At 33.8% G+C, this 13,223-nt stretch overlaps 1 protein-coding gene across 1 annotated transcript in view; it reads right to left on the bottom strand.

The window, feature by feature from the left end:
• Positions 1-13,223, bottom strand: part of LOC150098590 (uncharacterized) — a 134,263-nt gene that overhangs the window by 63,279 nt on the left and 57,761 nt on the right. Inside the window, exons 2-3 of the mRNA XM_090405279.1 lie at positions 11,179-11,312; positions 4,348-4,518 (exon numbers count right to left, since the gene is read on the bottom strand). Coding sequence (XP_090261405.1) covers positions 4,348-4,518; positions 11,179-11,312 — 305 coding nt within the window. The remainder of the gene's footprint in view (positions 1-4,347; positions 4,519-11,178; positions 11,313-13,223) is intronic.

The raw sequence follows: 13,223 nt of genomic DNA on the forward strand, positions 1-13,223 counted from the left end.
TATCCGGGCTTGGGACCGGCACCTATTGAGGCTAGCTTGCCTCCTTCAGTGGCTGCATAAGCCGAAATAACTTAGCAAGATAGGAAAGACTCACCCCTAGCCCTCGAATACTCTAATAGCATCAGGGGGAAGGATAATTCCATTTTATTATTACTTTAGTTAAATATATATATATTAAATAATTACATTACACTAGATAAAAAATTATATTCTTGTTTTAGAATGGTAGAGATAGGGAGACATCTCTAACTTCTCATCTTCGAAAGCAGTACATCAAGGAGTTAAAGTTTAATCTTATATATGAAGATAATAAACTACATACAAATACAAGAAGCTCTCAATGTTATTTGATAACATTCACATTCTAAGAGCTTTTTATAATATTTTAAATAAAATACTTTTTCTTTATCAAATTCATTTTCAAAATCTATGAATACTACATCTGTTTCTAGATTGTACTTTTTTTTTCAAGTATTAACAAAGAAAGCTGGATCTATACATCAGCAGCCCTTCTTAAAATTGTTCAGAGATTTATTATAAAAGCTGAATATTTTATAACAGGAATTTGAATCAGATCCCAATAATTTTATTGAGGTCTTTTATTATGGTCTTTTATAGTTCGCCCACCGATTTGAGGTCCCTCAAAACTACTGCGCATGTCAGAAAAAGGAGAATCCATTCCGATAATAGGGTAATCAGTCTGTCTTCTGGGATGTAATAATAAACAAACTGAGTTTGTTTATTATTACCGGTCGGAAAATTTAGCTTTTCTTTTACGAACATTGCTGTTTTTAAAGTGTAACTATTTTGCTTGTATAACAGTTGGAAAAATGTACGTAGTGTTAATACCTTCAAATACTGCGTTCTACATAAAACAATGTCATTTCGCTTCATGATAAGTTTCCTTTTATTCTGGGACTTTTTAAAACAAAATCCGATTTCATGAAGTATTTTCCTTAAAGTTTCTCTTTTCCAAGGAAAATTAATTTTTTCTTTAAGCACAGGAATCAATTTCGGAACAGTTGGCACTCTTTTCTCGAATACATAAAATTCGTGAATAGCTCTTCTTATAACGTCTACATCAAAATCATTCAAAGCTACGGTTTTGATGGATGGTTTTCTTTACTCTGTGGTTTTTTTTTTTTTTTTTTTTTAGGAGATTTAAATTTTGGCTTACCTTCACCTTTTGATTCCCTACAAATTCTTTTAACAGTCGACCCCGATACGCCCGCAATTGCACTTGCACGTTTTATGACTTGAGAAAGGGGAACAAGAAGACGGCCTTCTGACGATTCTTTTTCGCAGAATGTCAGCACATTATTCAATATTCTTTTGCAAGAGCTACTGAAACGTGTAACAATAGAACTTGTTGACTGTACTGGATCCATCATACAAATTAATAATAAAAAAAAATGCAAAAAGAGAACAACAAAAATCAAGCTAGTACTAGTGCAGCGACAGACAAGAAAGCACGTGATTTCGCATGTTGGCGACCAATTCGTACATCCTTCATTTCTTTCTCCCCTTCAGCATGAATCGACTATTCTTGGCACAAAGCCAAGAAGGGATTTAGAAATGGTGGGCGAACTATATCAACAGCAATTACTATTTTAAGTTTTAAAAGAGGTAAACCGTGAGTAGACATATCGGTACACAATAAATAATAATACTAATAAATAATCTTTCTATGTGAATTAGTATTTGTTCTTTCCATTCTTTTGATGGATTCCTACTAATTATTTCTTCAAAATCTAATTCCTGCATAGATGATCAAATTCATCTTTATTTGAATCCCACATAAAAAGTTATAAAAGTATAGTATAATTTAGTACCATGGGCAGATAGATAAAGAGTTCAAATAATCCTGTTCCCTGCTCTAGATCAAGAGATGGTATGTTTTCAAGTTTCTATGTGTCTCTAATAAGCACAGCGATGGTCTCACAGCAAACCACAAAAGTGTTTACACCTAAAGACATTTCAACATCCATGCCTATGGTAGGATTTCAACCCAAGGTCTGGCAGCTGGAGAGCAGCAAGACTATGAAAACTGACCAGACTAGTAATATAAATCTATGTTTAAGTGATGTTATCACTTAAACATATGAACTCAGACTTAAATAACTTAATTCTTCTACAGCCATAACTTTATCACTTCCACAATTCTGAATATAATTTAGATATTCTGTTTTAAGTTTATTAGTTATAATTATTTCTTCTGAGCTTTTACTATATTTATGACATCTTATTGAAACTCAGCATTATAAATCCTTCTAAAATTTAACAAATCATCTTAATTTGCACTTATCTGGACCATATGTAAGGGCAAAGGAATGATAGATGTCTAATGGAAACACCTCTGACTGAGTGAAATTTAATAAAATTTGTGATTTAGGATGTGAACTAGAATGTCTATGGGTTCCAAGTGGATCACTTAATAGCACAATTCAGCAAGTCAATTCACTGATAGTAATAATTCTTTAACGGTCAGAAAGGACTTTTGAATGGCTGGGATAAAAAAAATAATAAAATAAAATAAAAAATAAAAAAAATCAAGAGTCAGAGCAGAGTATGAAACTTTCACTCAGAAGCCCTCTCTGAACACCATTTTCAGAGAGAGCTTATGAGTGAAATAAATAAAGTGAAATTAAACATTCAACTCTGAACAATGCCAAAACTGTGCTGTATTTAATTTATGAATTACACTCTACACTGCAGTGAAGTCTGGGGGTCTAACTAATTTCTTTCTTTCTTCCCCTATTATCACTGGAATGATTTTCATATCATTTAGTATTCATTAAATGATATGAAATAATGTTTTAAATAAATGAAGTTTAATATGAAAGATCTCTATTAAAATTTAGAAAGGGATTTCAAATTTGGTTGTTTCAACACGACTATCTAAATGTCAAAATTCAGTGAAACAAGATTGTGACTATAGTAAAATTGTGTAAACAAAATATCACTACAAAAAAAAAAAAAAATAATAATAATAAAATAAATAAAATAGTGCATTTCAATATTTCATTATTGAAGATCCTTTCCTTACTTGTTTCTATCTTGCCTATAAATTTATTTAATTCTCTGCTAATATAGCCATCATATATTTGCATAATTTTATAATGGAATATTTCACACTTTATTGGCTTCTTTGGAAAAGGTAGCAAATAATGTCGTAATCATAATTTAATAATCTAGCAATAAAGTTGGTTTGTTTTTAATGTAAAGTAATCTATAATTTCTATTACCTTGCATCTAAACAGGTCACTTTTGTCAACGTGTTTCCTTAAATTTTACCATTTTTGTTTAAATATGTTCTCCACATATAGGAAGATAAGTGAAAGAAGAAAGAAAGACAGTGAAGATGGGAAAGGCAAGAAGAGAGGGGGGGGGGCTGATGATGATAGGGGAATTATGTGCATGCAAGGTTGAGATATAAGGAGAAAAAAGTGGCAGTGGTTTTGAAGTAGTATGGTGTGGAAGTTGATAGAATGTAGAAGGTGGAGATGTATAGGCAACTTGGCTTAGTGAGCAAACAAAGGAAGATCATTATGGGCAATTTCAACTATGGCAATACTGACTGGAATGAAGAGATAGCATTGGGGAATATGGAGTATATCATCAGAGGATGTGATTGCAAATGGAGTGCCTAATCTTTTCCCAGTTGGAGAGAGAGTGACCATGAAGTGATCACATAGGTTGCAGCCAGTCACATGAGAACTTCTTTAAAGAATGGATGTATGTGGAACTACAAGGCTTAGTGAATATGGAAAGCTTAGGCAACAACTGAGAGCTATAATGTGGAAAGAGGAGCTGAGCGAGAAGGTACAGACTCTGCATGGGCATTGACCAAGAGCTATTTAATAGCAACAATGTCTGAGTGTATTCCAAAGATGAAATTGCTAAACAAGGTAGGAGTAAAATGGATTAAAGAAGATATTAAGTGTGAAATCTGGAAGAAGACAGCACTGTGGAGACAACACAAGATGAATGTTGGTAATGATCAGTTACATGAGGAGTACAAGGAGCAGGCCAGGAAGGTGACTCAGTTGGTAAGGGCAGCAAAAATTAGTCAATTGAGCTAAGAAAAATCCTAGTGAGTTCTTTCATTATGCGAAAAGTAGAAAGAAAAGTGACTATAGGAGGATAATGACACTGGCAGATTGGTACCCAGTGGAGAGGATATAGTTGAATTATTCATCTAGGGTAACAGATGCTTACTCACTTTGCAAAATATATCTCAACACTATAAAGTCCACAACAACTTCAGTAAAAAAAAAAAAAAAACTAACCACACAATCAGCAATTTCTATATTTCAAAATTATACTGTTCATGAAAACCTAAAATACCTTTGCAAGTTCAACTTTCCAATCATCTTCGAGTTTTGCTCTCTGTTCTGGATCCATTCCAGAGAGATCATGTACACCACTGTCAGGAGTTGCATCATATGTTTTGTTCTCTTCTGTAGCATCATAATAACCATCTACAAATGAAAGAATAAAATAAGTTATTACACTAAACTAACAAGGAGAAAAATTATTTAGTTAGTTCTCACATCCACCCTGCTAAAAGTGGAACTGGAAAACAGCAGTATATGTGATAGCTTTGAGACTATTTAATATAAAATTGAAATAAACAATGTGTCTAATAATACCTTTGAGACTATTTAATATAAAATTGAAATAAACAATGTATCTAATAAGGATGACATTATAGCTGAGGGAATGAAGACAGCATTGATGATGAAATGTTTAGACAAACTTGTTTGGTATGTAAAAGAAAGGTGATCACAATGGATAATTTTAATTATAGGAATGAAATGGAAGGAGGAGAGTAGAAAATGAAAATAAATGGAAAGAATGTGATGAAAGATCAGAAGCAGTATCTGAAAAATTCTCATTAGTCTTGATATTAATACTTCTCCTGGTCCAGGTGGTGTCACCTCTTCTTTCAGCTGTGCTTACACTTGTGTTCTCAAATTAATACCCATCCTGTATCATCTATATAAGCTGTCACACTTTTCTAGCATCTACATGTCAGCAGGGAAGTAAATCTCTATCTGTAAAAAAGTCAGTCCTCAAACTGTTGTTCCATTGCCCTTACCTCAATACTCTTGAAAGTGATGGAGACATCCATCACCAGCTAGGTTCTTCACTATATGATTACTAACATAAATTCTGCAATTCTCATTTTATAGCAGACCTCACCAACGTTTCATAATGTTTCAGTCCATGTCAGTTTCCCTATGTAAGCAGAATTTCACATATCCTCTCATAAAAAATAAAAACACCATTTGCATTACGTGAAGTAATTAGCTTCTATATAAAGTAGCTTAGTCGAGAAGAAACTTCATGTGCAAATTTTGTTTGCTTAAACTTGGATAAAGTGTATAGGAAGTGGAGTGTTTGAGGAAGTAATAGCATACCCAGAGTAAGGAGAATAAATCAAGTGGGTGCTAAATGGATGAATACCATCATTAAGTTGGAGCTGCAAAAAAGGAAAAATCTGTGGAGGGATTTCAAGGAGAAAGCTAACCAGCACACACATGCCTGCAAAGCATTGGACAGAAGGGTAACCAGTGTACTGGAAAAGCAAAAACAGAGTATGAAAAGAAATTAGCAGTACAGGCCAAAGATAATCCCAAAGAGTTTTTTTTTCTTTCAAAATCATTCTATTGTGGTCACTCTTTCTTTTACTTGCCACATACTGAAAGAACTCTTTAAGGTTACTCTTGCTCATACCAGTCACTCTTCTGGCTTGTGCTTTATACTCTTCATGGAAGCTGATCACCTCTATCTTTGAATTTCTTCCACATGCTTCTCTTTCTTTTTAACTCCTGATTAATGCTGCAAGTCACCCATTTAATTCACAGTTTATTAATTCTTTTAACTCCTGGTATACAGTCAGCTACTTATTCCTTCAAACATTCCTTTACTACTTTCCATGCACTACTAACATGTTTTCCCTGAAGTATCTTCCCATGGTACCACTCCAAGCAATTTTCTAAGTTTCTTGTAGTTCCCAGCTTTGTAATTCCACATGAAATCCTTCTTTAATGAAATTCCATATGCTTAGTCGCCTCACAAGTCAAAATTGAATGATCACTCTTGCTGGTTGGCAAGACATCCATTATGCACAAATCCCCATACATAATCACAAGGTCAAGCACTCTCGCTAGTTCCTTCCATTACATGTTGTCTAGATAATTATTCCTAAGAAGCTGCTTAAACTGCATTTTCTTCCACCGATATGATCTTTCCTCTTTCCAATCTACATCCCTATAATAAAGTCACCCATAATAATTACCTGTCCTCCACTTATTGAATTTATTTGATGATAAATGTCTCCCACATCATCCTTTGAATTAATAAATAGTATATTTGTATACTCCTCAGGGACTCACTTTAGTGAGTACAGGCATGGCAAACCCGAGGTACCCGATGCTGGACCATGCCTTACTTCATGTAAGGCATGGTCCAGCATGCTTTACATGCCTTACATGTAATATACATCTATTATATTATTTGTAGACTGGTCCCTCCTCTTCCTTCCTCACTTCTTTCTTCTCTTCTTGCTCCTTACTCCCAATGCTATTAGAGTATTTGAGGGCTAGGGGTGAATCTTTCCTATTTTGCTGTGTCATTTCATCTTATGCACTATTGTGAGGCACCAACCCATCTGGCCAGCATGGTGCTAAAAGGCAAATACCTCCCCATGAGGACAATGCAAATGATGAATAAAGTAGGCCCTAGCCCTTATATCATTTTCTCTTCGACTCATAATCATAGTTTGAGTTGGCACTGAAGTTTTCCGACCGGATGCCCTTCCTGACATCAACCCTCGCATTTATCCGGGCTTGGGACCGGCACCTATTGAGGCTAGCTTGCCTCCTTCAGTGGCTGCATAAGCCGAAATAACTTAGCAAGATAGGAAAGACTCACCCCTAGCCCTCGAATACTCTAATAGCATCAGGGGGAAGGATAATTCCATTTTATTATTACTTTAGTTAAATATATATATATTAAATAATTACATTACACTAGATAAAAAATTATATTCTTGTTTTAGAATGGTAGAGATAGGGAGACATCTCTAACTTCTCATCTTCGAAAGCAGTACATCAAGGAGTTAAAGTTTAATCTTATATATGAAGATAATAAACTACATACAAATACAAGAAGCTCTCAATGTTATTTGATAACATTCACATTCTAAGAGCTTTTTATAATATTTTAAATAAAATACTTTTTCTTTATCAAATTCATTTTCAAAATCTATGAATACTACATCTGTTTCTAGATTGTACTTTTTTTTTCAAGTATTAACAAAGAAAGCTGGATCTATACATCAGCAGCCCTTCTTAAAATTGTTCAGAGATTTATTATAAAAGCTGAATATTTTATAACAGGAATTTGAATCAGATCCCAATAATTTTATTGAGGTCTTTTATTATGGTCTTTTATAGTTCGCCCACCGATTTGAGGTCCCTCAAAACTACTGCGCATGTCAGAAAAAGGAGAATCCATTCCGATAATAGGGTAATCAGTCTGTCTTCTGGGATGTAATAATAAACAAACTGAGTTTGTTTATTATTACCGGTCGGAAAATTTAGCTTTTCTTTTACGAACATTGCTGTTTTTGCTTGTATAACAGTTGGAAAAATGTACGTAGTGTTAATACCTTCAAATACTGCGTTCTACATAAAACAATGTCATTTCGCTTCATGATAAGTTTCCTTTTATTCTGGGACTTTTTAAAACAAAATCCGATTTCATGAAGTATTTTCCTTAAAGTTTCTCTTTTCCAAGGAAAATTAATTTTTTCTTTAAGCACAGGAATCAATTTCGGAACAGTTGGCACTCTTTTCTCGAATACGTAAAATTCGTGAATAGCTCTTCTTATAACGTCTACATCAAAATCATTCAAAGGTACGGTTTTGATGGATGGTTTTCTTTACTCTGTGGTTTTTTTTTTTTTTTTTTTTTAGGAGATTTAAATTTTGGCTTACCTTCACCTTTTGATTCCCTACAAATTCTTTTAACAGTCGACCCCGATACGCCCGCAATTGCACTTGCACGTTTTATGACTTGAGAAAGGGGAACAAGAAGACGGCCTTCTGACGATTCTTTTTCGCAGAATGTCAGCACATTATTCAATATTCTTTTGCAAGAGCTACTGAAACGTGTAACAATAGAACTTGTTGACTGTACTGGATCCATCATACAAATTAATAATAAAAAAAAATGCAAAAAGAGAACAACAAAAATCAAGCTAGTACTAGTGCAGCGACAGACAAGAAAGCACGTGATTTCGCATGTTGGCGACCAATTCGTACATCCTTCATTTCTTTCTCCCCTTCAGCATGAATCGACTATTCTTGGCACAAAGCCAAGAAGGGATTTAGAAATGGTGGGCGAACTATATCAACAGCAATTACTATTTTAAGTTTTAAAAGAGGTAAACCGTGAGTAGACATATCGGTACACAATAAATAATAATACTAATAAATAATCTTTCTATGTGAATTAGTATTTGTTCTTTCCATTCTTTTGATGGATTCCTACTAATTATTTCTTCAAAATCTAATTCCTGCATAGATGATCAAATTCATCTTTATTTGAATCCCACATAAAAAGTTATAAAAGTATAGTATAATTTAGTACCATGGGCAGATAGATAAAGAGTTCAAATAATCCTGTTCCCTGCTCTAGATCAAGAGATGGTATGTTTTCAAGTTTCTATGTGTCTCTAATAAGCACAGCGATGGTCTCACAGCAAACCACAAAAGTGTTTACACCTAAAGACATTTCAACATCCATGCCTATGGTAGGATTTCAACCCAAGGTCTGGCAGCTGGAGAGCAGCAAGACTATGAAAACTGACCAGACTAGTAATATAAATCTATGTTTAAGTGATGTTATCACTTAAACATATGAACTCAGACTTAAATAACTTAATTCTTCTACAGCCATAACTTTATCACTTCCACAATTCTGAATATAATTTAGATATTCTGTTTTAAGTTTATTAGTTATAATTATTTCTTCTGAGCTTTTACTATATTTATGACATCTTATTGAAACTCAGCATTATAAATCCTTCTAAAATTTAACAAATCATCTTAATTTGCACTTATCTGGACCATATGTAAGGGCAAAGGAATGATAGATGTCTAATGGAAACACCTCTGACTGAGTGAAATTTAATAAAATTTGTGATTTAGGATGTGAACTAGAATGTCTATGGGTTCCAAGTGGATCACTTAATAGCACAATTCAGCAAGTCAATTCACTGATAGTAATAATTCTTTAACGGTCAGAAAGGACTTTTGAATGGCTGGGATAAAAAAAAAATAAAATAAAATAAAAAATAAAAAAAATCAAGAGTCAGAGCAGAGTATGAAACTTTCACTCAGAAGCCCTCTCTGAACACCATTTTCAGAGAGAGCTTATGAGTGAAATAAATAAAATGAAATTAAACATTCAACTCTGAACAATGCCAAAACTGTGCTGTATTTAATTTATGAATTACACTCTACACTGCAGTGAAGTCTGGAGGTCTAACTAATTTCTTTCTTTCTTCCCCTATTATCACTGGAATGATTTTCATATCATTTAGTATTCATTAAATGATATGAAATAATGTTTTAAATAAATGAAGTTTAATATGAAAGATCTCTATTAAAATTTAGAAAGGGATTTCAAATTTGGTTGTTTCAACACGACTATCTAAATGTCAAAATTCAGTGAAACAAGATTGTGACTATAGTAAAATTGTGTAAACAAAATATCACTACAAAAAAAAAAATAATAATAATAATAAAATAAATAAAATAGTGCATTTCAATATTTCATTATTGAAGATCCTTTCCTTACTTGTTTCTATCTTGCCTATAAATTTATTTAATTCTCTGCTAATATAGCCATCATATATTTGCATAATTTTATAATGGAATATTTCACACTTTATTGGCTTCTTTGGAAAAGGTAGCAAATAATGTCGTAATCATAATTTAATAATCTAGCAATAAAGTTGGTTTGTTTTTAATGTAAAGTAATCTATAATTTCTATTACCTTTCTAGCATCTAAACAGGTCACTTTTGTCAACGTGTTTCCTTAAATTTTACCATTTTTGTTTAAATATGTTCTCCACATATAGGAAGATAAGTGAAAGAAGAAAGAAAGACAGTGAAGATGGGAAAGGCAAGAAGAGAGGGGGGGGGGCTGATGATGATAGGGGAATTATGTGCATGCAAGGTTGAGATATAAGGAGAAAAAAGTGGCAGTGGTTTTGAAGTAGTATGGTGTGGAAGTTGATAGAATGTAGAAGGTGGAGATGTATAGGCAACTTGGCTTAGTGAGCAAACAAAGGAAGATCATTATGGGCAATTTCAACTATGGCAATACTGACTGGAATGAAGAGATAGCATTGGGGAATATGGAGTATATCATCAGAGGATGTGATTGCAAATGGAGTGCCTAATCTTTTCCCAGTTGGAGAGAGAGTGACCATGAAGTGATCACATAGGTTGCAGCCAGTCACATGAGAACTTCTTTAAAGAATGGATGTATGTGGAACTACAAGGCTTAGTGAATATGGAAAGCTTAGGCAACAACTGAGAGCTATAATGTGGAAAGAGGAGCTGAGCGAGAAGGTACAGACTCTGCATGGGCATTGACCAAGAGCTATTTAATAGCAACAATGTCTGAGTGTATTCCAAAGATGAAATTGCTAAACAAGGTAGGAGTAAAATGGATTAAAGAAGATATTAAGTGTGAAATCTGGAAGAAGACAGCACTGTGGAGACAACACAAGATGAATGTTGGTAATGATCAGTTACATGAGGAGTACAAGGAGCAGGCCAGGAAGGTGACTCAGTTGGTAAGGGCAGCAAAAATTAGTCAATTGAGCTAAGAAAAATCCTAGTGAGTTCTTTCATTATGCGAAAAGTAGAAAGAAAAGTGACTATAGGAGGATAATGACACTGGCAGATTGGTACCCAGTGGAGAGGATATAGTTGAATTATTCATCTAGGGTAACAGATGCTTACTCACTTTGCAAAATATATCTCAACACTATAAAGTCCACAACAACTTCAGTAAAAAAAAAAAAAAAACTAACCACACAATCAGCAATTTCTATATTTCAAAATTATACTGTTCATGAAAACCTAAAATACCTTTGCAAGTTCAACTTTCCAATCATCTTCGAGTTTTGCTCTCTGTTCTGGATCCATTCCAGAGAGATCATGTACACCACTGTCAGGAGTTGCATCATATGTTTTGTTCTCTTCTGTAGCATCATAATAACCATCTACAAATGAAAGAATAAAATAAGTTATTACACTAAACTAACAAGGAGAAAAATTATTTAGTTAGTTCTCACATCCACCCTGCTAAAAGTGGAACTGGAAAACAGCAGTATATGTGATAGCTTTGAGACTATTTAATATAAAATTGAAATAAACAATGTGTCTAATAATACCTTTGAGACTATTTAATATAAAATTGAAATAAACAATGTATCTAATAAGGATGACATTATAGCTGAGGGAATGAAGACAGCATTGATGATGAAATGTTTAGACAAACTTGTTTGGTATGTAAAAGAAAGGTGATCACAATGGATAATTTTAATTATAGGAATGAAATGGAAGGAGGAGAGTAGAAAATGAAAATAAATGGAAAGAATGTGATGAAAGATCAGAAGCAGTATCTGAAAAATTCTCATTAGTCTTGATATTAATACTTCTCCTGGTCCAGGTGGTGTCACCTCTTCTTTCAGCTGTGCTTACACTTGTGTTCTCAAATTAATACCCATCCTGTATCATCTATATAAGCTGTCACACTTTTCTAGCATCTACATGTCAGCAGGGAAGTAAATCTCTATCTGTAAAAAAGTCAGTCCTCAAACTGTTGTTCCATTGCCCTTACCTCAATACTCTTGAAAGTGATGGAGACATCCATCACCAGCTAGGTTCTTCACTATATGATTACTAACATAAATTCTGCAATTCTCATTTTATAGCAGACCTCACCAACGTTTCATAATGTTTCAGTCCATGTCAGTTTCCCTATGTAAGCAGAATTTCACATATCCTCTCATAAAAAATAAAAACACCATTTGCATTACGTGAAGTAATTAGCTTCTATATAAAGTAGCTTAGTCGAGAAGAAACTTCATGTGCAAATTTTGTTTGCTTAAACTTGGATAAAGTGTATAGGAAGTGGAGTGTTTGAGGAAGTAATAGCATACCCAGAGTAAGGAGAATAAATCAAGTGGGTGCTAAATGGATGAATACCATCATTAAGTTGGAGCTGCAAAAAAGGAAAAATCTGTGGAGGGATTTCAAGGAGAAAGCTAACCAGCACACACATGCCTGCAAAGCATTGGACAGAAGGGTAACCAGTGTACTGGAAAAGCAAAAACAGAGTATGAAAGGAAATTAGCAGTACAGGCCAAAGATAATCCCAAAGAGTTTTTTTTTCTTTCAAAATCATTCTATTGTGGTCACTCTTTCTTTTACTTGCCACATACTGAAAGAACTCTTTAAGGTTACTCTTGCTCATACCAGTCACTCTTCTGGCTTGTGCTTTATACTCTTCATGGAAGCTGATCACCTCTATCTTTGAATTTCTTCCACATGCTTCTCTTTCTTTTTAACTCCTGATTAATGCTGCAAGTCACCCATTTAATTCACAGTTTATTAATTCTTTTAACTCCTGGTATACAGTCAGCTACTTATTCCTTCAAACATTCCTTTACTACTTTCCATGCACTACTAACATGTTTTCTCTGAAGTATCTTCCCATGGTACCACTCCAAGCAATTTTCTAAGTTTCTTGTAGTTCCCAGCTTTGTAATTCCACATGAAATCCTTCTTTAATGAAATTCCATATGCTTAGTCGCCTCACAAGTCAAAATTGAATGATCACTCTTGCTGGTTGGCAAGACATCCATTATGCACAAATCCCCATACATAATCACAAGGTCAAGCACTCTTGCTAGTTCCTTCCATTACATGTTGTCTAGATAATTATTCCTAAGAAGCTGCTTAAACTGCATTTTCTTCCACCGATATGATCTTTCCTCTTTCCAATCTACATCCCTATAATTAAAGTCACCCATAATAATTACCTGTCCTCCACTTATTGAATTTATTTGATGATAAATGTCTCCCACATCATCCTTTGAATTAATAAATAGTATATTTGTATACTCCTC

This window comes from Typopeltis vanoorti, chromosome 15 (assembly GCF_054136105.1).
Source record: "Typopeltis vanoorti isolate ZY-2024b chromosome 15, IOZ_Tvanoo_1.0, whole genome shotgun sequence".
NCBI lineage: Eukaryota > Metazoa > Arthropoda > Arachnida > Uropygi > Thelyphonidae > Typopeltis > Typopeltis vanoorti.